At 48.5% G+C, this 25,609-nt stretch overlaps 1 protein-coding gene across 1 annotated transcript in view; it reads left to right on the top strand.

Annotated features, from left to right (window-relative positions):
- CACNA1B (calcium voltage-gated channel subunit alpha1 B) overlaps nt 1–25,609 on the top strand; it is a gene marked incomplete at both ends in the record, with an annotated part of 300,744 nt that overhangs the window by 133,670 nt on the left and 141,465 nt on the right. The window contains 2 exons of the mRNA XM_084272565.1: nt 2,348–2,451; nt 17,828–17,943. Of these exons, the coding sequence (XP_084128691.1) occupies nt 2,348–2,451; nt 17,828–17,943 (220 nt within the window). The remainder of the gene's footprint in view (nt 1–2,347; nt 2,452–17,827; nt 17,944–25,609) is intronic.

The following is a 25,609-nucleotide window of genomic DNA, read 5'->3' as shown; positions in this document are numbered from 1 at the left end:
GGAGACCTTATCACCACCTACACTGCCCTGCCAGGAGGGTGCAGAGAGGTGGGCGATGGTCTCTTCAGCCAGAGGACAGGAGATGGGACAAGGGGCAATGGGCTCAAGCTGCCCCAGGGCAGGGTCAGAGCAGATATGAGGGAAAAGTTCTTCCCTGGCAGAGTTGTGGGGCTGTGGCACAGGCTGCCCAGGGAGGGGCTGAGTCCCCACCCTTGGGTGTGTTTAACAGATGGGCAGATGAGGTGCTCAGGGATATGGATTAGCATTGGACAGGAACAGCTGGGTTCAATGATCTTAAAGGTCTTTTCCAACCTGGTGAGTCTGTGACTCTGTGAACCCATCCACAGAGATGTGGTGCGGGAGGACAGGGAAAGGAAGTAGCACAAAGTGGGGAGGATGGAAAGGCACAACAGTGAATGGAGAAGTGAGGTGCTGCTGGGGTGGGATGACAGGTATTGCAAAAGGCATTCAAACGCTCTAAGGAGAGATTGGGCTGCACAGCACTTTCCCCATCTCTCCACCAGCATTCCCCCAGCCTGTTTTCTCTTCAGACTCATTTGTCTGTCATGCGCTGGTTTCCCCGTTAGCAGGGGTGGGTTGTGGTGAGGTTACTTAGTCCCTGGGTGAGTCACTGATCAACTGACACAGACATTTCTGAAGATGTTTGCTATTTGGAGAGATGTTTGTCATGTGTTTGATCCAGAGCACGTTCCTCGAGGGAGAATTTGTGCCGAGAGGCACCGGGTTAAAGATGCCTGGGAAGGTACTGACTTGCATCAGTGTTGCCACCTGCAAGGAGCGCTACGGCACCGCTCACCCATGCTGGCTTTGCTTGTTTATTGGGTGACTTCGACTTGTGCAGAGACACTTAGAGGTGGCATCAAGCACCCACATGGCTGAAATGTTTGTGGGTGCATTTAAAACCCTTCCCCTTTCTCTAAACCCTTCTGTGAATGAAATTGTAGTTGCAGGTGTGGTTGGGAATGGTGACCAGAAAGCCACCACTGAGAGTGAGTGAAAGGCAGCAACATGGGTTACAATGAATTCATTTTCATAGAATCTTAGGAGCTGGAAGGGAACTCAAGAGATCATCAGGTCCAACCCCCCTGCCAAAGCAGCTCCCCAGCTCATACTGCATAGATAGGTGTCCAAAAAGGTCTATAGGGGAGATGCTCCAGGCCCTTCATCATCTCCGTAGCCTGCTCTGGACTCTCTCCAGGAGATCCCTGTCTTTTTTATCCCAGGGATCCCAGCACTGGACACAACACTCCAGGTGGGGCCTGACCAGGGCAGAGCAGAGGGGGAGGATCCCCTCCTGTGACCTGCTGGCCACACTCCTCTTGATGCCCCCAGGATCCCATTGTCTCTCTCAGCCCCCAGGGCACACTGCTGGCTCATGGCCACCCTGTCATCAACCAGCACCCCCAGCACCTCCCCTATGAAGATAAGCCTGAGTGAGCTTTTGGAGGAGCATGTCATTGAATCTGGTCTTTACTTTTTGCTTCCCTTTCCCCCTCCCTTACACCCACCATCAGATCCTCAAATTGCCACAGTTCTTCACTCACAAGAGAAGAATTTGCATTTTTCTCAGCACTTGCCTTGGGTAAATGGCCATGTGGCGTTTTCCTTCTCAGCAGTTCCTTAAAGAGCTCCCTGGAGGTTATTGAACACAGAAACTTTTGTCGTTAGATAAACCACCCTTCCCTCCCCTTAATCTCGACTGCTGCTTACTCAGGGAGCCTCCAACGGGCTTTGATGAGAGAAGCCCGAAGTGCTGAGTAAGGGGATGTGGAACTGCAATCACTCTGAAGATGCCTCGTTCTCTTGCAGGCTTCTTGTCTCCTGCTCTGTGTGTATGCCCAGATTCTGGGCACGGTGCCACGATCTGCCTTAATTGCAGCACAGATTAAGGGGAGGCTGTGGTTCCCTCCCGTGTTGTGTGTCTCAATTCAGATGTAAATACGACCCTGATGCTCAGCACTTGGGAAATAGAGCTGGGGAGGGGGGAGGCTGCTGTAGAAACCCTGCAGAGAGGTGGGTCACCTAAAATCATGTGTTGGCCCTGTGGCAGGGTCACCTTGGACCTGATGAATCTTATCAAGATAAAATCTTATCTTTTTAGTGGACTTGAGAACCAACGCTGTGGATGGTGGGGCTGGTTGATCAGTTCTCTTGGAGCTGAACCGGTGAACATAACAGAGATAACTAATCAGTGGTGGACAGCCCAACGAACATCTGAGGGACCACTCTGCTGCCCTCTGCCCTGTGCTTTCTGTGTGGTATTTTGTTTCTGAGGCTGATTAATAATGAGGTGTTTTTTTCTCTCTCCCTTTCTTTTGCTTTGCAGACAAATGATGCTGCAGGAAATACCTGGAACTGGCTTTACTTCATCCCTCTCATCATCATTGGCTCTTTCTTCATGCTCAACTTGGTGCTGGGCGTCTTATCAGGGTAAGACACTACTGACTTGTTTGTCTCTACCTGGATACAAGAGGGAAGATGTGTTGGTTTTAGCACTGTGTGAGGATGTAGCTGAAAAAGAGGAGGGTACACAACGCTGTACGTTGTGACCCTCCCTGTCTGTCCTTTTGAGAGGGGCTTTTCCATAAGACTATAGAGCTATAGGATGGGGCATAAGCTGGTGAAAAATCATTAATTGAGAAGATTCTGAATACAGACCCCAGGGTGAAGTGAGCTCTGTCTAGTTATACTGACTGGGGTCTGTGCAGCCAGCACTGCATTGTCTTGAAAACCCATGAGGAGCCCACTGATGCCAGTATGTGTACTGGCTGGAGCTGACATCAAAGTGTTCAGAATGTGTTTGGTCTGAGTGTGCAGCCTCCAGGAATGCAAGGCTCAAACAAAAGGCAATTGAAACATCTCAGGTGGTTTTGTTTGGTTTATTTTTGTGGGTTTTTAAATCTCTAGCTGTTTAATCTCTAGTGTCTGGAGTTTGGGGACACGCTGGTCCCTTGATGTTCAAACTCTGGGGGCCAGCCAAGGATTTGGTGCTTGTTGCATGTGAGTGTTGGGCTTGGGCCATTGTAGAGATCAAGCTGCCAAGTTTGAAGCCCAGCTGGAATGTCCCCAGCAGCTGGGGAAATGTGATCTGGAAATAACAACCTGATGCATCCCAACAGTTTGCAAGCTCTGAGACTTCAGCACCTCATGTTGCACATAGATCCTTCTCAGCCCATCCAGGTGATCCGGGTTATAGAGCTCTGTGCAGATCTGGATTTATTTCTGGCTCCTGGTGGCACAAGAGGAGAGAAAAGACTTAATGCTGCTGCGTGGTTGAAGCACTCCAGTGCTGCACCTCTGCTCTTTCTCCTTAAGTTACTAGAGAAAGAGAAACATGTTCCAAAGAACAGGTTAAGTCTCAATTTTATTATTTTGCTGAGGATCCTTGTCCTCAGAGCAGGAGCTGGGGGCAGGAGGAGGCAGGCAGCAGCAGGTGGGGCTCACAGAGAAGGCCATGTCGTGCACTCTGCTGTCCTTCAGTCCAGGAATAATGGTTGTGATCAATAACTGATCAAAGCTGTTTGTCAGACACCCTGCTGTATCCAAGGCTTTGGAAAGGAGAGCTTCGTGACCGTGCTTGTCTGATGTGTGATTTAAAGCGAGCGCCAGAGCCAGGGCTGAGTGTGGTTCACAAGGTAATTCATCTTCCCCGTTCCACAGTGGGGTCACAGCCCACGTTGGCTGTAACAGTGCTTGTGAGTTAAAACAAAACTCAGCAGCCTGCAGGCTCCTGTTCCTTCGTGCTGGAGTCAGACCTCATCACCACCTACAACTACCTGAAGGGAGGTTGTAGAGAGGTGGACGATGGTCTCTTCAGCCAGGGGACAGGAGATGGGACAAGGGGAAAGGGCCTCAGGCTGTGCCAGGGCAGGGTCAGATCAGATATTAGGAAAACAATTTTTACTGAAAGAGTTGTGAGGATGTGGAACAGGCTGCCCAGGGAGGGGGTTGAGTCACCTTCCCTGGGTGTGTTTATAAAAAGGGTAGATGGAGGTACTTAGGGATATGGTTTAGCATAGGATGGGAATGGTTGGACTTGATGAGCTTAAAGGTCTTTTCCAACCTTGTGATTCTGTGGTTGGTGACCAAAAGAGATGGAGACATCAGTCTGGCTCTCCCGAAATTCTCTTGTTGCTTGGGGCACAATGCGACTCGCAGGTGAATGTGAGTCTCCTAAAAATGCAGCTCCGTGCCTCGGGTTTCCCTTTGCCAGCAGTAAGGATGGTATCTTCTGCACAGAGGGAAGCACTTAAATTCTGTTTGGCATAGTGGTGGTGTGACATCCTTGGCTAGAACGATTCCTGGGGAGAGGCTGAGGAAAACAAAGACTGCAGCACGATGTTGACCGTGCTGCTCAGCAGGCTGCGGCAGGGCTTGTGGCTACCGAGCCGTGAAGGAGACGGGGTGTAGCTGAATGCATGGGCGATGAGAAGGCACCAGAGGGATGGAAAGGCTCTCTGAAGGCAGGTGCTGTTGCAGTTATTCTCTAGCAAAAAGCTCCGGAGTGCTCTGTAGGAAAAGGAGGATGTTTCTGCTGGAGGTGGTTGTCTGCCTGTGCATGGAGGCTGTGGGAAATGCAGCGCGGCTGCTGCCGGGCACGGTCTCGCTGGAGGACTTTGTGCCATCCAGTGTCAGTGCCAGCTCGTGGCGGCTGCAGGGGGGACTCTCGGCAACATCCCGCATTCCTGTGTCAGGCAAACAAAGTGGATTTGGGCTTAGGGGTGCTACAAGCACCCACGAACAGGGTTAACTCACCAGCTTCTTAAGTTCATGATCTGTGCGCCTCAGAGCCCTTGGTATTACCCTGGCTGTATCCAGGGAGCGATGCAGTGCCCTGCTCGCCCTCTCCACACATGACGTAGAGGGAACAGCAGGTAGAAAGAGGGGATGTAATAACCACTGGAAACCACTGCAAAGCTGAGGCTGGGTCACTGCTTCTTCAGGCTTCTGTGTGGGTTTCATCACTGTCCTCTTTCCAAAACCCCCGTTGGTCAGGTTGTATTTTATTTTCCAATACTTTGCCACGTACATCAGCAGCATTAAGGAGTTAAGCTTCAGCATGCCTCTGTCTGGACCTTGGAGAGCCATAGAAAAAGCTTTTTCCTGAGTGCTTTTCCTTGCTGTTAGTTTAGGACAATAAGGAAGCTCCAGACTTCTGAAGTAGCTATGCAGATGCTATCGCGGATTATGGCAACATAAATAACCTGAGATGACAGCAAGTGTTGAGTTTCCTACTGGCACTAGATCATGCAGAAGTTCCTGTCTTTCCATAGTTATTTGTGAACCCCTGTCAGCACCAGGCAGATACTTGATGTGAGTGGGCTTAGCTCCTGTGCTTAGCCCTTTGTGCAGTGTGTGTAGATTCACCTGGTTAGGATCCTAAGTTTCATCTGCTGGCAAAACAGGGAAGAAGAGATGGTACCTGTTTTAAAATAAAGAGCAAACAGCCTTTCCCCTCTGCTGATCCTTCTGGAATGACAATAAAAGCCAAAGCAGGGAAGTGACAGGGAGATGTGCAAATCTGTAAGTGTTGGTAAAAACTTGGTATAAAAATAACCCGTAATCTTGACATGACAAAAACCTCTTGAGTACCTGGCTAAAAATGTAATTTAAAGAACGTTGAGTTCTTAATTCGGATTAAATGAGCCTCTGCCTGCTGTACAGGGTGTCCTCCCCGAGCGAGCTGATCAAAGCACTGCCTGTGCCCTTCCAGTCAGTTAATATTTAAAGACCTTCCCCAAATGTCGTGCTCGGCTCTCTGTTCCTTTCTCCTCCCCAGTGCTGGCCAGCCAGCTCTGCTTTTGCCACTGAACATCCAGGTTTCCCCTAGGACATGGGGTGTGGGGGTATTGCCAACATCTTCCTTCTGACGGCACGATAGGGATGTTGAGCTCTCCCGTGTCCTTACAAAAGAGGCACGGTGCAGGGGGTGCTGTGCCACCCCTGCTCTCCACAGAGCTGAAGGTGCCTCTCTGGCTGGGGGGGTTGGTAGCAGCTCCCTGGCCAGGTTGCATATCCTAAGCAAAGCCAGCCCGTGCTGGTCTGTAGCTGTGAGTCTGGTAGGATTCAGAGTTTGCCTGGAGTACTGCAGTGCTCATAGCTACACAAAGGAAACTCCAGTAACTTACTGGTTTACAGAAGATACAGGGTGGCTCTTCAGCAGGAGCCCAGTGCCCTGTTTGCTGCAGAGTGCTGGTAATGCAGGTTTGTGTCCCTTGCTGGGGATTTTCCTTTCTGCTCCTTGTTACGTATTCCCCCTGTTTTCTGTTTTCCTTCCTGATCCCTCCGTGAGCTGATAAAACCCAACAGCCCTGCAGGAACCAACGGAGCAGAAAACAGATTATTTCCTTCAGGAGGAGCTTTTACTGAGTGCCACAGCTGATTCAAGAGAAGATCAGGACTGTGTAGGGACAGGAGAGCGCAAGTGGGAGGAGAGATGTCTCTCCCTTTGACTGCATTAATGTATTTGGTAGGCTTGTTTGCTTCTCCACGTGAACTGTAAAAGTCCTGCTTAATCAAGATGGGCAAATGCAGGGTGTGTTCTGCACAGCCATATGCTGAGAAGCATGTTGGGGTGACTGCCCAAGCCTGATACTTCTTCAATCAGAGACAGGAAAAAATAAAAAAGGAAAAAGAGAACAAAAAACAAGGTGTGAGGGAGATGAGACACCTGGTTGGAGTTCTGCTGATGCATCAATCCACCCAATGGACAAACCAGGTTCTGTTTATGCTAGAGAGCTGTCCTTGAGTTTATTTGTCTGTTTTAACCATGAGGAGCCACCCTAGCCATGCTAACCTTGTTCCAGAAAGCTGGGCTACCTGGGGTAGCATTTTGAAATGTTTCCAATGCAGAGTGGAACAGGAGTAGTGAAAACATTTAGCAATTTGTATCCATGCTATATTTATCTTGAAACATCTTTTTTGCATTGACTGGGGTGGGTGGTTATTTTTCCTGCTAGATTATTTGTAAATTCTTTGTGAGGATGGCAGCAAAAAAGGCATCCATCACAGGAAATGAACCCTTCCCTAGACAGAGAGATTGGCTGCCACTGGTGTCCCCATGGGGATGTTTTGGGCCCAAGTCATGCCAAGAAGCGTTGACCTCAGATGCCTTTCAGTTTTCCTAAAGGCTGGGGTGTTTGCTGCTTGGGATGCCCTAGGATTTGGCTTCACTTCTGACCAGAAAATGCCCTGTGATGATACTGGTAATTATGTTTTATTGAACTCATGGTTCTGCAGTTTGCAGTGAGGAGGGAAAAATGCCCCCCCCCCCCCATTAAAATGAGAAGTCTACCTTACACTGTTTTCTTGCCAGTGGGCTGCAGCCCTCTACCATCCTGCTCTGGCAGGTGTTGCCACCAAGAGATAGGAGCCCATCTCCATATACACATTATCTTCCTTCTGATCTATAGAATTGCAGACTGCTTTGGGTTGAAAGGGACATCAAAGCCACCCCCTGCCATGGGCAGGAACACCCCTGCCAGCCCAGGGTGCCCCATCCAACCTGGCCTTGAGCCCTGCCAGGGATCCCGGGGCAGCCCCAGCTTCTCTGGCACCCTGTGCTGGGGCCTCCCCACCCTGCCCAGGAAGGATTCCTGCCTCCCAGCCCCTCTCCATCCCCCTCCTGCAGCTGAAGGGTGTTCCCCTGGGCCTGGCCCTCCCTGCCCTGGGCACCAGCCCCTCTCCAGCTCTCCTGGAGCCCCTTGAGGGCTGAGCCAGCCCAGCTCTCCCAGCCTGGCTCCAGAGCAGAGGTGCTTCAGCCTGGAGCAGTAGAGTTTTTTCTACTGCTCGGGTGTTGCTGGGTATTAATTTTCCCTGGTAATGAGCCAGATGATTCTGTATAATACATTTGTGATTCTTTTGATGCTTTGGATTACACAATGCAAAGAGGATAAACGTTATCGTGGGATGCTGTGAGGAAGATGATTTAACTGATTTCAAGGCTAAGTGCTTTCTGGCACCGTTTCCCGCAGCGGCGGGGAGTGCTGGGGGTGGCGAGACAGCGGGCGTGCTGGCCAGAGAGGGCAGCGCACTGTAAATGATGCAGCTGAATACTCTGTCTGTGTTTCCTGAGTGTGAAAAATGCTGCTTGTCATGTCCTCAAATATTTATGGTGAAGCCTGAGGTATTTCCAGACCCAGCTGGTAAAGAGGAATGACCTTTCCTGAGGTTTACTCACCTGGCTGCAATAACCAAGCGTGGAGAAGGTGCTGCAGCGGCCAGTTTGTGTCTTCCCTGCTTTAAGTATTACCACAGCGTGGTCCAGACCTGCCCTGTCTGGAGATGTGCAACACCTGCCTCTTGTTGTATGAGACCACCTGGTGCAAGAGCTGCAGGGATGGAGCATCCTTGTGACAGCAGGAGGGATGCAGCTGCAGACCGCGCAGGCAAATGAGGGTCAGGGTAAGCGGCACTTGAGTTCTTTGCTGCTGCACCCTGTTCTGAGCAGCCTGTGGTGTGGGGTGATGATGCTCTGTGGGGAGAGCCCCATGAAAGTCTCTGCTCTCACTAGGGCATACCTGTTTCATGTGGTCATACCGTGGGTTGCTGAGGTTTCTGTGCCGTTAGAGCAGCTCCCTGGGAGGAAGCGCAGCCCCATCCAGACCTCACCCAACCGGCTGGCTCCGTGACTTGCTCCGCTGAGTTTCATGACATGTTTTCCCATCCTGAGGGTTTTTGCCAGATTGAGATCATAAAACTTCAGGCTGCAAGATGTGCAGAGGCTGGAGAAAGAATCAGGCTGATTAATTTGTCATAATGGCAAAGTGTTCTTCTGTCCTCCTTCTCCCTCATTACAGAGACAATCATTCATTTTCCCTGCAAATCTGTTCCAAGTTCACTGTTACCTGCTGTGATCTGACTTTGCCTGGTGTTAATTATTTGCAGCAGAAGAGCTGCATCATGGAAAGAGAGGAGATTCTGCTTGCTTTCTCATTCCTTTGAGTCCTTCCCCACTGGGTGCATAAAAAGAGGGGAAAGAGTGCAGAAAATATTTTCTTTCCTATTGTTTCTTGCTCCTCACCCTTTTTGACAAAACCATCACTGCAACCAAGAAACCCAGGAGAACCCTCGTGTGTTCCTTGCAGAAGGGGTCAGGGAGCAACGACTTTCACCAGGAGCTTCATCTCATCAAGTTAAATGTCCTACTGAATGTGGCTCCTTTGTTCCTTCTGTGGGTTTTTTTGGTTAGTATAGGAGAGATGGACTACTTTTATTTGCCTTTCTGTTAAGCTGCAGTGGAAATTAAAGCCCACAATATAGGAATGATACGTAGGAGACCTAAATTTGAATTTCCTGGGGATTCTGCTTTGACTCTGGGGTGAAGATTTGATGAACAGAGCCAGAGGTTCATCCAGCAATTGCAGTGGGCTGATCCTAGGAGATAAATGGTGGTTTTTTAATCCCTTTTTCTCTCTGTTACTGCTTCCTTCCAGCTCGGTTTGCCGTGGCGCTCGCAGGATTGTGAATTAGATTAGGTGGAATCAAAGCGGAATTGGCACCAGCTGAATGTAAAGACAAAAGGAAGGAAAAGGCATTGAAGGCTTCACCTCTGTGCTGTTCCTCTTCTCTTCCTCAGAATACAAGACATATCCCTTATCTGTCTTGCATTTGAAGCATTTTCCTTCTATGTTTAGTGATAAAAGTGGCTGTGAAGCCTGGCTTGGTGCTGAGAGATCAATCTCTCAGTGATATTTTGATCCTTTATCAGGTGGATGAGGACAGCTATATTTCCCCCCTCTTTAGAACAATGAGGAGGAAGCAGAAGCAGCTCTAGCTGTGCAGGATTGAGTAAGCCAGTCTTTGCTCCCAAGCAGTGGATATGAGGATGGGTTAAGCAGCTCAGGCAGCTGGGTCTGTGTGTCTGGGCTCAGACTGGGAGAGAGGAACTTGCCTCCTCAGACCATGCCCAGTGTGATCTTGGCTGCTTGTAGCTCCCAGTGAGATAGAAACTGTGCCTTTTGGATTTTGTGCTGTTGATGGGACACCCTGAAGTGGACAACAAGCAACAGACCTTTGTCATCTTCAGCACTAGGAAATTTCAGTCCTCCTCTGGGGTTTCTTGTTTTAATAACAAGGTTCAAACCCCTGCCTTCTCAGCAAACCACCTTTATGAAAAAATGATTACTGATGGTTCTCCAGGTGAATCTGTTGCTTGGTTTAATCTAGTTCCAGCACTTTCTAATGTGATCTCTCTGTAGCCCTGGGATGTGCTTGCTTTGACATATCTTGGACTTTGTTCTTGCCCAAAGGAGGTGCATTTCCATGCTTGTTCTTGTTCCAGATGGGCTTTCTAACAGACACACTTTGCCTATCCTGGGTCTGATTTTCAGAGGTATTTAAACCAGTGATTTAACAGTACTGTTACCTATTCAAATTGGTAAGTCAGAGGCATCAAATTATTTTTAGTTTTGTCTGTGTGGTTATCTGCACTGGAGGGCTTTGTGTGTGAATGAGGATAACCATACCCTGGCTCACCCTGAACTCTTCCTGGGGCTTGCTGTGGTAAAGATATCTGAAGCACAGTAAAGAAACTGCTGTCCTTGATTTGTTTGCAGTCCTTCCAGGTACAAAGCTGAGGCGTGTTGTCTTGGCTTTGTATCTCCTCAGGTAGAGCCATGATGCCTCATGTCCAGGTAGCTGGAAATTACACCCCTTCTCTATTTACTCCTGGATTTATTTAATCTCATTCACGTGTTTCTTTCCTAAGCCAGATGTGTTTCTACCCCTCCACCTGTGTTTCTAACTCACCAGCATCCACCTGGGACAAGGTGGTGATGGGAATGACACTCACTGTCCCCTGTCCCTTCCCTTCATCCCTCTCCTCCTGCGTGCTGCTGTGAATAATTCAGCCCCACTGTGGCTGCCTTTCTTCCTCTCCTGTGGGAGCTTTTGTGAGAAACACCAAAGTTTGGTGCCTTTGAGGTGGTTGGCCTGCAGGGCATCATGCCTGCAAGATTGATGTTCTCCTGCTGCTGCCTCCCTGGAAGCCCCTTTCAGGCCCTGGGAGCCGTGTTGTGGGCTGAGCTGGGTCTTTTGATCTCTAAGAGAGTTCAAAGAGCCACCGGTGCTGCTGCTGGTCCCCCAGTGACAGTGCACCCTGCTGAAGCAAAATGCTTCAGAAATGGAGGGACTGTGATGTCTGCTGTCCCTGCTCAGATCCTGAGCTTTGCTGTTCCACTTCAGACACCTTCCTTCCTACCAGGCGTCCTGCCTGTCTCCCTAAGTCACCACAGCACCCATGGGAGGGGTGAGGATGCTCGGCAGGTCCCCTGGTTCTCCTTCCCTCTGCATTCAGGACTCCTGAGTATCTGCTTTTCTCTTTCCACTCCCCACCACCTGTTTTGCTCCCACTGACTCTCCACGGGCTTTTTTAGCTCTCCCTTTCCCCCAGGACTCCCTTGCTGCCTCTGTCTCTCAGAGAACAGCCCTGCAGAAGGTACAATAAATGTTTAGTGATGCCAAGGCTATGTGTGTCAACTGCATCAGCAGCTGCAGTCATGAAGGTATTGGGCTGCTTCTGTTGCATCCAGCAGAGGCTTCCCCTTGTCAAGGATTTACTGGTCTCCAAGAAGACAAAAGACAGAGATATGAACCTGCAGAACAAATTCTTTCCCTGGGGCAGGAACCTGCTTTTCTCTAAGCACGTGGGTGCTGATGCAGTTAGTGAATGCCATGTGTGGAGCATTAACTGGATCAGAGCCTGGTGAAGCAAGTGGGGCTTTGTGGGACTGTGGGCATGAGGCAGCAGACTCAGCCCCACCAGTGTTGCAGGACCTACAGAATGGCAGGAGCACGGGGAGGGAGGGTTGGCTCAGCAGGAATCTGCCTACTGCTATTGTAACTGGCTTCCCAGAGAAGCTGGGATTTGGTTGGATTAGGACAAGGTGGTAAAGCCCATGTCAGAAACGGACCTGAGAGGAACAGGGAATATTAGCTGGAAGGTCTTTATCTCCTTCTCGCAGCTGATTGACTGAAATAAATGGTAGGAAACAGGCTTCCACACAGCGTGCTGAGAAGTTACCCCAAGGCACACTGGAGGATCTCATAAGTGAAGTACAGGTTCCTGTCTGCCAAGAACATGGTATTTGGTTTTATTTGGTTTAAATGCAAGCTGTATTGCATTCATCTTGCCTCTCTTATCATCCAGCATGTTCATATGTCTGGGGTACTACAAGTGCCTGCTCTTATCTCTGCTCTGTGCTCCTTTTTTCCTCCTACAGAAATTCCTGGCTCGGAGTTGTTCTTGTGGAATGCATACTGAAAGTTAGGTGGATAATTGGCACCGAGTTTCTTCTGAGGTTCCTTCCTTGCTGATTGTAAAAGGGCAGACTGAAACAGAGAGGAATGTTTAATGTTTCCCCTCTCCTCATCCAGGCAGCCCCCAAGTAGCACAGCACCCGTGGTTTTGTACCACGGCTGCTCTTCCAGCACGTGTTTCCAACACTGATGCTCCTCCAACTCGCATGTCAGGCAGCCAGAGGAGTTGGTGTTTTCCATCTTCTACCTCCAGCCTGTCCCTCTCTGCTCCTGAGTGACGTGGGCTGCTTAACAGGCTGCTGACAAGTATAAAATCTGTTCTTGGGCACTGCTCCACGCTCAAGCAACAAAGCTTACAAATTAAGCCTCTTGTCTTGGCCAATTTTGTTTCTCCACCTGGAGAATTCTTTTTGGCCCATGAGAAACTCTGTCAAACATCTGCAGTCCTGGCTGGTTCCTTTGCCAGCAGCTCACCCACTCGAATATCTGCCTCCTCTCCATTCTTGAGGGCTGCATTTCTCCAGGCAGGACCATGTCCCTAGATGTCACAGGCTATCCAAGCTCAACTTTACTCACTCTTTTGAGGTACTTGGACTGGACATCAAACCAATCCTAAAACTGATTGGGGATTTTGTTTTAGACTCTAAAATTCTACAAGCTTTCTTCACAGCTGCTTTCCGGGAGTCCTGGTGTAGTCCCTCTGAGGCTGGTGCTTCTTTCTGCTCACTCTGCACAGTGCTTTAGATCAGCAGATGAAGGGTATTCTCCCATTTTTAAGAGCTGAGATTCATGAGATCGTGTGTAGCTCAGTGGTATTATTCTGAATGAGGAGCTAATTGCCCATGTTGTTATTACGAATCGCTAATCATCAGCACTATTAGTGGTAGCAGTGACAGTGATACTGTATCATCCCTCCCTGCCTCTTCCCTGTGAGTGGGAAGCGTTTCTGTCTGCTTTCTAAGCAGAAAACCTGAATTACAGAGGTCTAATGGTGTGATTAGTCTTGCAGCAGGCCTGCTGTCGCTGCCCCTGGGACTGTGCCATGAAACCAAAGACCAGGAGATGCATTACGTGATGCTTCATCTCAGCTCTCTGCTGTCTAATGGGAGGGTTAATCAGAGGCTCGGGGGATGAAGACTGTGGGGTTTAGGGTTTTTTTTTCCCCTCTTTTTGTTGCTGTGACAGTATTTTTAATTTAAGCCCAGCATGGATAAAAGTACTCTCAAAGATTTTGGTGGTTTATAATCTTTTACCGACCCCGGTGGTTACTCATTAGTTGACCTTGTCTCTTGTGTGGCTGGGGGGGTGGCTCTAGAGTTTCCCTGAAGTGGCTATTCCAGTGCATATTTACACTGAGATTTATTTTACTCCTCCACCCACCAAGGTGATAAGCAGCGATCATCCATTTTCCCAGTGACTTTAAGCACCGACCACTCTTGAGATGACAAATGTGACACATTGAGCTTGACTGGATGGCATGTGGCTCCCGTGATGAATGCCCTTCCTTTGATTTCTGTTTGTTCCTGCCATCTCTATGGGATCGGTTACTCACAACTGTCATGTTGTAACTGAAATGCTTTGTAGTCATCTGCCCAGGCAGAGCTCAGCTTCCTCCAAAGCAGCATCTCCCGTTGCTGTGCTACGTGTAGGAGTACCAACCTTGCAGCTTCCTCCTCTGAATGCCTCCCTGGACACTGCTGAAAGATGAATGTTTTGGAGGGCTTTGGGGGCACGTGGTAGTTGACAACAGCCAAGGACGAGAACGGGTGAACATTAATATCTTCAGTATGGGATGCAGGGGGAAATGGGCAGCCCCTTTTCAGTGTCTGTGGAGACAGGACAAGGGGCAATGGCTGCAAGTCAGAGCATAGGAAGTTCCCCACCAACATGGGGAAGAACTTTTCCCCAGTGAGGGTGAGGGAGCCCTGGGACAGGCTGCCCAGGGGGTGTGGAGTCTCCATCTCTGGAGAGATTCCAGCCCCGTCTGGACGCCGCCCTGTGCAATATGAGCTGGGGAGCTGCTTTGGCAGGGGGGTTGGACCCCATGAGCTCTCCAGGTCCCTTCCAACCCCTGTGATTCTGTGATTATTACTCATTCCAGAACTGGCCAGCTACTGGGACAGTCCTGGAGGGGTAAAGCTGGATGGAAGGCACCGTGTTTCCTGCCCTGGTTTCCTTTCTGGAGATATTTGCGAGTCGGTGGCACAAATAGAAATTATGGTGAATAAGAGAGGAAACTTATTTACTGCTACCAAATGTTCCCATAGGACTCTCTGTGTTTTCATTTAGCACTGACAGCTGAAGTATTTGTAGGTGAAATATGGCATTTTGATACAATTTTCCCCTCTTTCCTTTAAATATGTTATAAAGTTTTGTTGAAAAGCTCTCAAACAAACTCTGGGAGCTTTTTCCTGTTGCTGCAAACAGGGAATATTTCAGTTCTTGAACAGTGAACAGTGTAGTAGAAGACACGCTCATGCTTTAATTAATATATTTCAAAAATTAAAGCACAGTCTTTCGACAAGCCTCCCAGTTTCATCAGACCTCTCTCCTGGAGATAGAAGAGTGAACAATTGATGTGTTCCTCTGCCAGGAAGACCATACATCAAGATGCTCCAGAACCTGGATGATTTTGCTATGTCTCTGTAGGACTCAGAAGGTGGTCAAAGAACAGAGACCCAAGGTACTGCCTTCTAGAAGTTTCCTTCCCAGCTTCTACAACAGGGCCAAAGCTGCCAGCCCCAGGGAAAAAGAGAGCACTGGTGGCTTTAATCTCAGTGTCATGAAAAGCATGCATGGCTGTACAAGAACTACAGAAGCTTTACAGCTGGGCATGGCTTCTCCCTCATTTTCTCACATGTTTAAATTTGAGATCAAAGGGACAAGTCCCAGGTAGCTTTTGTTCTCCCTAGGCCAGATAAATGCTGGCAGAGGATGAAAGGCTTTGCAAGGAAAGCTCTTCCTTGGTCGCTCCTGAGGGGTGAGGGAGCAGTGCCATGCCTCACCTGCTGTCCTTCCTGTCCTCTCTGGTCCTTCATGATGCTCCCCACTGTATTTCTTCCTGGTCCCATCCGGCACAGTTCAGCTCTGGGAAACTTGGGGTGACATGAGCCTGTAAGGCAGGAAGTGTGGTTACTCCACGTCTGGCAATTTAAATGCATGTTGTCACCTTGTGCTGTCTGATCTCATTGCTCCTGCTCCAGAGAGACATCAAAACCGAGGGGAGGTCTGTGGCCCCAACCAGCAGGCACTGAACCAGAAATGAGGACAGTGAAAAGGAAGAGAGTGACAATTGTCGATCCAGCTGACACGTGCAGCATCCTGAATCACCTGGCAGACACGTGCTGAATGCCAAGGAGGAGCTGTTGGTTTGGGGCCATGGGCTGTGCTGTCAGGTGGGGGACAAGAGAAGGGGAGTCAGGAGACTGGGATGTGCTGCCAAAATCAAGATAGCTGCTGGGTTGATGGCAGCTCTCACATCAGTGGCTGGTACCAGTGTGTGTCATGGTGCTAAGTCCTCCCTGCAGTCCCTTCTCCATGGGCCAGACAGTCAATTCAAATGAAGAAAAAATGTCAACCTTCAAGGGTGAAGCACAGACTGAATATAAAGCTGTATATGACTGAACATAAAGCTGTATATGACTGAACATAAAGCTGTCCCTGGTGCTTGCAGCTCCTTTTCCTCCTGTTCTTCCACCTTCCTCCCACACCTTCTTGCTGGCTTTTGAGGAGCATCTGTGGGTCATGGACAGGTGATTGGGTGAGTTTTTAGTCCAAACAGTGGCTGACTACAGTTTTGCAACAATTAACTGAAGCATTGAAGGACACAGCAGAGTTTAAGATGTCAAATGAAAGAATGAGTGAAATGCTGGTGTACATGAGGGGCAAAAGCCCCATCCCATGTTTAACCATATAGATTAAACTTTTGTTGGGAGTGACTCCAGCATGTGCTTAAAGCAAGGGGTTGCAGAGGCTCATTCAGAGTTCCAAAAATGGTAGATGGATGTCTTAGGGTGGTAGCTACACTGTTGTCACAGAATCATTTCAAACTAGGAGGTCATCCAGAGGGACCTGACAAGCTGGGGAAGTGGGTCCATGTGAACCTTATGAGGTTCAACAAGGACAAGGGCAGGGTGAGATGAAGTGGTAGAGAGCAGCCCTGCAGAGAAGGACTTGGGGGTGATGGTGAATGAGAAGCTCCTCATGAGCTGACAATGTGCACTCACAGCCCAGAAAGCCGATCATATCATGGGCTGCACCAAAAGGAGTGTGGCCAGCAGGTCAAGGGAGGTGATTCCGCCCCTCTGTTCTGCTCTCACGAGACCCCATCTGGAGGACTGTGTCCAGTTCTGGAGTCCCCACCATAAGAAGGACATGGAACTGTTGGAATGGGTCTGGAGGAGGCAACAAAGATGATCAGAGGGCTGGAGCACCTCACCTATGAAGACAGGCCTTCTCTCCTATGACACAGTTGAGGTTGTTCACCCTGGAGGCCCAGGGCAGACCTTATAGCAGCCTTCCAGTACCTGAAGGGGCCTACAAGAAAGCTGGGAAAGGACTTTTTAGAAGGGCATGCAGTGATAGGATGAGGGGGGGTGGTTTTAAATTGAAGGGTGTAGATTTAGATTGGATATTGGGAAGAAATTCTTCACTACGAGGTTGGTGAGACACTGGAACAGGTTGCTTAGAGAGGTGGTGGCTGCTCCCACCCTGGTGATGTACAAGGCCAGGTTGGATGGGGCCTTAAGCAGCCTGGTCTGGTGAGAGGTGTCCCTGCCTGTGGCAGGGGTTGGAACTTGATGATTTTTAAGGTCCTTTCCAACTCTAACCATTCTGTGAATCTATGTACTTTGACAAGAATTTTGCAGTGGCTGGATGAAGCTTGCTTTCTGTCTTCCCAGTGCAGTCCTGCTCTAATGATTTGATATCACAGTCCTCACTTTCCAGGATTATTGTTACCCTCAACCTAGAGCATCTGGACTCTTCTGCCTTGACCCCAGAGTGCCCATCCTCACTTGCACCTCTCATTTGACTTGTGTTTGTCAAAGTCATCTTAAACCTGGGAAAACCTGAAGCAAGGCTAACAGGGAAGACAGATCTCTTCCAACACCTGAAGACTGCTGGTGTCTCTGACACATAAATTGTGCTTCTGAAGGAAAATCCAAAAGTGATTTTTTTTGATAGAGTGAGAGGTGTGGAGACAGCCAGGGGACAGCTTTTGGCATTGGGGATAATAACATGTACTGCATGTCTGGACACATGTATGCAGTTCTGCAGCAGCATCCTTTTGTAATGGCCCTAGAAGAGGAGACCCATGTGGGCACAGCAGTTTGCAGTCCTCTTTTGGGATGAGGGAGGCAGAGAAACAGCTGAGCCACAACCAAAGCAGTACTTCGTTGGACAACATGTAGCACACCGTGGTTTCCACTCACTACTGCAGCCATTGACTTAATGAGCTTTGTGAATACAACCTGGAAAGCAAAAGGAGGGCTGTGTGTTTTCCCTCACCGCTTGTGACATGTCCTTTCTCATTCTTCTCTCTTTGTAGTGAATTTGCCAAAGAACGAGAGAGGGTAGAAAATCGTCGGGCGTTCCTGAAACTCCGGAGGCAGCAGCAAATTGAACGGGAGCTCAACGGGTACTTGGAGTGGATCTTCAAAGCAGGTAAGGCAAGAGGCCCTCCTGGGCTTGGTTCAATGCATTTTGTGGCAAGTAGAGTGTGGTGATGACAGAGTACAAGAGGCCCAGGAGCAGATCGCAGTGTCGCTGGCCGCTGAGGTGACCCAAGGCTAGAGAGGGCCCAGCCAGCTCTGGCAGGTTTCATTGGCAAGGTTTCTGAGCTGTCACACTGAAGGTATTGCAAAAGATCTTTGGTTAAGCAAAAATGAAGGAGCTGGACCATCTTTATTGCTGAGATCAAAGCAATAGTCTTAATCCAATACAATATAAGAAGTGATATGTTGGGGAAGACAGCAGGCCTGCCAGCGGCCTGGCTCTCTTCACCGAAGACACAGGCCCTGATAATATCCTCGTGTTCCCATGAGACAGGAAAAGTTCCTCATGCTGAGAGGATTTTGATAATCACATTCTCAAACACAGCAGCCTTGATGACAGGGGTACAGACTGCCCTAAACCAAGAAGGAGTTATGGGAAGGTACTTGGGAGTAACAGAACATGTTATGAACCAGCCATAATAAGATGGTCAGAACAGCCGGTGTGCGGATGCTTTTAGACATCAAAGGTAAACTAAGGATATTTGGCTATAAGATATGTTTATCAGAGCTCATTATAATCACTAACCAATCAGTGGGGTGTAAACAGTGTATGTAACCAATTAGCAGGTTTTTAGCTTGCCACGTTTCCAGTAACAGATGTCTATAATCTGTGTGATTTCACCCAATAAAGGGCTTCACCTAAAATTCACATTGAATTGCGTGTTGCCCATCACCGATCTCCACAAAGATACAGTGCCCAAAGTCTCCACAGTAGGCAAACTGGTCCCTTAAATGAGTCATTTATATTTTATTTACTTCCCACCACAGCTGCTTTATAAGCCTCTTTTGCTGTGATGGTAAAATACACGGGAGTGTCAGTTTTACAGGCTACAGAGATCACTTGTACCAGCCTCACCCCGCACCTATTAACAGCAGCTTGTAACTGAACACTGCGCTTTATTGCAACTGTGAGCAGTTTAACAAGGCCCCACATGCACTCATTTAACAAAAAATAGCATGCTTTTCCTTGTTATCAGCCAGTAAAAATTACAGATAACCTTTCTGCACTATAGAGTAGCTGATTGGTATAAATATATAGACAGGACCCCAATGCAATTCATTCCCATAGCACCAAGGAAACTGTGGCTATTGTGCTTCCCTGCTTTTCTGAGAAGCTGCAACATCTGATTAATGTGAAAATGCCTTTTTAAAACAATACTGGGGAGACACAGAAGCGGCTGTGTCTCAAGTAGATTTTTGGGTGTCATTCTGGGCAGGCCAACTTCATCCTTTCTGCTTTACAAATGGCAGAACAGGTCCAGTGTTATATAGTGACTCACCTGATGTCAGCCGATAGACTGATGGTGGAACAGCAGATGATCACCAAGTCGATCTGCTGGAGGGTAGGAAGGCCCTCCAGAGGGATCTGGTCAGGTTGGATCAATGAGCTGAGACCAATGGGATGAAGTTCAACATGGCAAAGTGCCAGGTCCTGCACTTTGGTCATAATAACCCCAGGCAATGCTACAGCCTGGAGCAGGGGGGCTGGAGAGCTGCACAGAGGAAAAGGATCTGCGGGTGTTGGTTGTCACTTGCCTGAACATGAGCCAGCAGTAGCATCCTGGCTGGCATCAGGAACAGTGTGGCCAGCAGGACCAGGGAGCGAGATCATCCCCCTGTGCTCAGCACTGGTGATGCCACACCTCAATACCAGGTTCAGTTCTGGGCCCCTCACTACAAGAAAGACACCGAGGCCCTGGAGTGTGTCCAGAGAAGGGCAACGAAGCTGGGGAAGGGACTGGAACACAAGTCTGATGAGGAGCTGCTGAAGGAACAGGGGCTGTTTAGCCTGGAGAAGAGGAGGCTCAGGGGAGACCTAACCAGCTACACAAAAGGAGGTTGTGGTGAGCTGGGGTCAGACTCTTCTTGTAGATAACTAGTGATAAAATAAGCAGGAACAGCTGCAAGTTGCACCAGAGGAAGTTCAGGTTAGAAATGAGGAGAAATTTCTTCTTAGGAGGAGTGGTTGGCCATGAGAACAGCTTGCCCAGGGAGGTGGTGGAGTCACCGTCCCTCAGGGTGTTCAAGGAAAGGTTGGATATGGTACTTAAGGGCATGGGTTAGTGAGTAATAGAGGTTATAAGGGGATGGTTGGACAGGATGATCTTGGAGGTCTTTTCCAACCTTAATGATTCCACGAACTGGTGCTCTGTGGTGCATCTAAACTATGGTCTGGCACCATGCTACAAGCCATGTCATCACTCCTTGTTTGGATGGTCATAGTGATGCTGGAGCCCTGATGTGCTAAAACGTGCTTGTGCAGGCCAGTAACTGCAGGGTCACCACAACTCATTGCAGCATTTTGAGTAAGCTTGGAGCCAGCCATGGGTCTGGGCGTCCTGGTGCTGCTCTGCATGTAAGGGGCTCTCTGGCATCTGTTTACACACACAGCTTGGGTGCCAGGGTTTGAAGGGTGTTTTCCCATGGCTCTGGCTGTTTGGCTTCTGTTTTCTCCATGGAAGTGCTCTGCCAGTCCCTGTACCCAGGGCAGCAGGGCTCTGCCCTGCTGCAGGTCCCCTGGGAGAGAGGGAGGGAGCGCTATGGGGGCAGCCGTGGTACCTCCCTGGAGGACAGTGGTGTGGGTGCAGGTTTTGACAGCCTGGCCAGAGGGGAAGGAGCCTGGAACATTGAAATGTAAAACGTGGGGAAAAGAGCATGAGTCTGTGTGATGGCTTGAAGCCATCATTTCCCATAGCACTATGCACAATGACAGCTGAGTGCCAGTTGTATTGACAGGCTTTTATTCCCTGCAACTGTCCAGCAGCATCTGCCCTCGATTAGGGAACCGCGCTGGGTTCTGTGGTTCTCCAGGAGTCGAAAAAAGCCATGTTTGCTTTCCCTTCCATTTCTAATTTGCCTTCCCATTTGTTTACAGCTTTGGTGCTACCTCAAATTCAAATTAATTAATGGCTTCTCTGGTGGCTGGAGCAGAGGGCACCACGGTTCTCCCTTGGCTCTAGTGCCATCTTGCTTTTAAGGCTCTTGTGGCCTCTAAATCTCAGTCTCCCCATCAGTAAGAGGAAGATGTGAATTCCCTTGCAGGGATGTGGGGTTGCTTCACTTCATTTTTGGTGGCTGCTCTGCGCAGGAGGTCATTAGCTGAACTTGCCTGAAAAGTTGAGGTGGGGAAGTTAGGAAGTGTTCAGTCAGTCTCTGCTCCAGGGTTGCATCCCAGTGGGAATGGCTGGCTGCTCTGTTTTCTGTGTTGCCAGTGCTGAATAAATGCTACATCTGTATAGAGTGAAACTGCTGTAAACCACCCACCTAATGATAATGCCTAATGAATCAAGATCCAGAAAGTTTCCTAGAACTGGGAAGTGTGTGCAAAATAGCTGGATCGGGGAATAGTCCACAGAGTCTGTAAAGGCATTGTTTCAAATAGTAAGAAAGCTTCCTGGTACAGCTGAACAGGAACAATAATTAAAATCAACTTAGTGTTGTTAGTAACTCTTTGAATTCAGGAAGTAGCCTGGGGGGTAACCAAAACAGAGCCTCAAGTGTTTAAAATTCTGGCACTGAAATTTGTGCCCGTGCCATCCATGGGGATTTCCCATTTCTGTTTCAGAGCCCAGGGCTTCAGCCATGCAATGATCATGAATTTCCAAACTGGATTATTAGTCTTCCTTGTCCAGGATGGCATGTGGGACACTGGCCAAAGCAAACTGCTTGGGTGGGGGCAGGAAAACCCCCGGGGAAGGATGGTCACCGACAGTCCAGCCTGTGCAGGAATCCACAGGCAGCCCCAGGCAGTGAGATGCAATAAGCTGTTTGCATAAAAAAAGAGCAAAAGCTCTTGGTATTCAGCTCTAACGTAACTCTAGAGGATTTTGTTCTTACTCCTGAGGATATCTAATTGTTCTCAAATCCTTCTGGCATCCTTAACCTCGTTGCATCTTGTAGCAAGGAATTCCACGTGCAACAGCTGGTTTGATTTTAAACCACAAACCAACCCACCAAACAGTATGTTCTGTCTTTGATTTTAGATACATTTCCTTTGTGTAGTGAGAGGGAAGAGCTGAGGAGGATGCTTCATAGTCCTTTTTATTCCTTTTCTTTCCCTGCTTTACCTTGTTTTGTCTTATTTTTTCTGCTCTAAAGCATGTAGAAGCGATCGGCTCAATCCCCTCTCTTCCCATGGAAGGTTCTCCAAGCTTCTAATGTTTATAGTACCCTCCCTGAGCATTTTGTTTGTTCATTTTTTTTCTCATTTATTTTTAATACAAGGTAGGAAGGGTGGAAAGCTGCATTCTGGTGATTCTTAAAAGTGGCTTCTCAATACTTAATCTAATCAGCTTTGCTCCATGATGGTTTACATACTCTTGAGTAGTTGATAGAGCTGGAAAGGAGGTTTCATTGCTGCTCTCAGTAATGCTCAAGCTTTTTCCTCGAGGGCTGGAACTAGTTTAGGACCCAGGAAAGTCTTTGAGTGACTCAAATCAATCCTTCATCTGTACACTACCTCCCACTGGTTAAGGATGATTTTAATCTAACTTTGTGCTCATCATTTATTGATGATTCTCGGGTGTCTTTAATGTTTCTCGCTGCATTCTCTGTCCCTGAGTGATGCTGTGTTACCTCTTCCTGTGTCCAGAGCTGGGGCCCCAATACAAGAAAGATGTGGGACTGTTGGAGAGGGGTCAGAGGAGCCACAAAGATGGTCAGCTCCCCTATGGAGAGAGGCTGAGGGAGCTGGGCTGGTTCAGCCTGGAGAAGAGAAGGCTGCGGGGGGACCTCATTGCAGCCTTCCAGTCCCTGAAGGGAGCAGAGAAACAGGAGGGGAATGAGCTTTTTGAAAGGTTAGACAATGGCAGGACAAGGGGGAATGAAGGGAAGGAAGGTTTAAATTAGATATTAGGGGGAAGTTTTTTACAGAGAGAGTGGTGAGGGGCTGGAATGGGCTGCCCAGAGAGGGGGTGAATGCCCCATCCCTGGAGGTGTTCGAGGCCAGGTTGGATGGGGCCCTGGGCAACCTTGTGTAGCTCCAGGCCTAGTGGTTGGTGGTTCTGCCTGTGGCAGGGGGTTGATATTCTCTGGTCCTTGGGGTGCCTTCCAACCCAGACCAGTCTGTGATTCTATGATCTCTTGAGGTCCCTTCCAACCCCTACAATTCTGTGAATTCTGTGATTGTCTGCCTTGAGCATGTTCCAGACCTGGTCTAAGGACTTGTCTTACATTTGTGTCCTAAGAATGAAACTTCTTTGCCAGCCTGGCTCTTGAGTAACCATCTCTACATTTCTCTTTTTATCTGGATTTAAAAACCTTTCCCAGTGGTAAAACCAAGACTACAAAAAGGAAGAAAACACTGATGACAAGTGCTTGTGAAGGTTTGGAGGAGGTACCTTGGCACCACTGAAGGATTTTCCTGTTGGCTTCCTATTGATAAATGACCAGAAGTGAAAGGCAGCGTGGCTCAGGCCGCTTTAAATGCAGATGGTTTAATATAGTCAGCAGCATATCAGCTTGAGGGATCTAGAGCAAAGTGTTTTAAACAGTGACAATCTCAATGTGCAAATACTTGTGTGAGTTATGCTTAGTACAGGAAGCCTTAATTGATGAAGTGCTTAACAAATGGCTTCTTAACAAAGGGCTGGGGAATGAAAGAGGAAAATTGTAGCACAGATAATGTGCTGAAGTGCTGAATTTTGACATGCATGACTTGAAAGGAAAAAATCAACCCACGGTCTGACCAATTTCCTCAGAGCTTGAATTGATTTAGGATTATACAGAGGCCAGGTATGAAGTTTCTAGCTGTGCTTATTTCTCAGGCGCATGTTGAAGGATGAATATGTAGGGTAGTTATGAGGGTTTAAATATTTTCAGATGAGGTAAGTGATTTCATGTGAAATTCCCCTATCGTGAGGCCAAGACTAAGCAAGGAAAATTGTAACTCAGGAGAATCCTTTTGAGGATGTCAAGAAGAAATGTCATTCCAGTTAAATGTCTTATAAATCTGTAAGAGTCTTCAAATTGGTGAGATTTTCAGTCTTACAAGAGCAGTGCAGCTCACAGGCCAGAGGCAGCAATCCAATCCTGTCATTTCTTGCGTCTCACAGAATTTAGGCCAAAATTTCCTATGGTAATTGCCATGTCATGCTTATAAATATCGCCTCTCTGGATCGCTTAGAAGGGAACTGTATGGATCAGTTAGAAGCAGACCTGTAATCTCAAATTTAACCTTGAAGGATAAAGCCAGCTGTCTGGTTTTAGTAAATCCTTTAAAGGGACCAGCTCTTCCCACCACCAGAAACAGCCTATACCTGTGTTAAGGGCAATGCTTCACAATGAGTTGCTCCTCTGGGCACAAGACAGCGGTTCCCTTCCCCAAACAGAATCACAGAGGTTGGAAGGAACCTGGAGAGCTCCTGGGGTCCAACTCCCCTGCCAAAGCAGCTCCCCAGCTCATATTGCACAGGGCGGCGCCCAGACGGAGCTGGAATCTCTCCAGAGACGGAGACTCCACACCCCCTGGGCAGCCTGTCCCAGGGCTCCCTCACCCTCACTGGGGAAAAGTTCTTCCCCATGTTGGTGGGGAACTTCCTATGCTCCAACTTGCAGCCATTGCCCCTTGTCCTGTCCCCACAGACACTGAAAAGGGGCTGCCCATTTCCCCCTGCATCCCATCCTGAAGATATTGATAAACATGAATAAGGTCCCCCCTTAGTCTTCTTTTCTCCAGGCTGAACAGCCCCAGCTCACTCAGCCTTTCCTCACAGGTAAACCCTGCTGCTTTGGTTTAACCAGTATCAAATGATGTCTTGTTGGTGGGAGCAAGCCCCATCCTGTTCTACCTGCTGGGTGCTGGGACAGGCTCTTCTCTCCATCTTGTTTTCATTGGGCTCTGTACAAAGGCAGGAGGAAGTCAATTTGATATCCTGCCTTTCAGAGGAGTTAAAAAGCAGTGAGGCCAAGCAATATAATCCATGCAAATTATTTTGCCACCACTGCTTTCTCCAGGAAACTCCTCAAAACTGTAGCAACTGTTAGGCTGTCGTGCTGCACTTCCAGCAGAGAGCTGAGAACCAGGAGTCCTCTGCACAGAGCAAAGTGCTTATGAGCCCACAAATATTCTTTTGAAGATGTTTCTCTTATCTTACAAGGACATGCATCATTTTGAAACACACTTTGTTCAGAGACTGAAGTCTTTCAGTTCAGAGCTAATCAAATGGCAAGTCTTTTGCATTTTAATTCTTTCCCAGTCCATCTCTTTCACACAGCACTGACTCTGGGTGTTTCTTTTCTCTGGGAGTAAGCAGGCTTTGGGAATGGGTTTTACCTCTCTCCTTCAGCTCGCTGCAGCTTGATTGTCATTCCTTGAGAAGATAAAGTCTTGTGAACCTCAGATTTCAGCTTTCTTTAGAAAGGGACTGACAAGCCCCTTGATATCGTTGGTTAAATACACCTACATCAGTGAGCAAGGGCAGCAACGTGTGTGAGTTGGCAAGGGAGCGTAATTACCAGAAAGACAAACTAGAGTCTCCCATGAGGGTGTGACAGCTTCTTCTGAGGGATGCATTTTTATTAATTTTTTTCTGTTTAGCACATCTGAAGCTTTAGCA

This window comes from Gallinula chloropus, assembly GCF_964237585.1.
Source record: "Gallinula chloropus genome assembly, chromosome: 18".
Classification (NCBI taxonomy): Eukaryota; Metazoa; Chordata; class Aves; order Gruiformes; family Rallidae; genus Gallinula; species Gallinula chloropus.
Note: the sequence above shows the minus strand (reverse complement) of the source record. Positions and strands in the feature narration are given on the sequence as shown.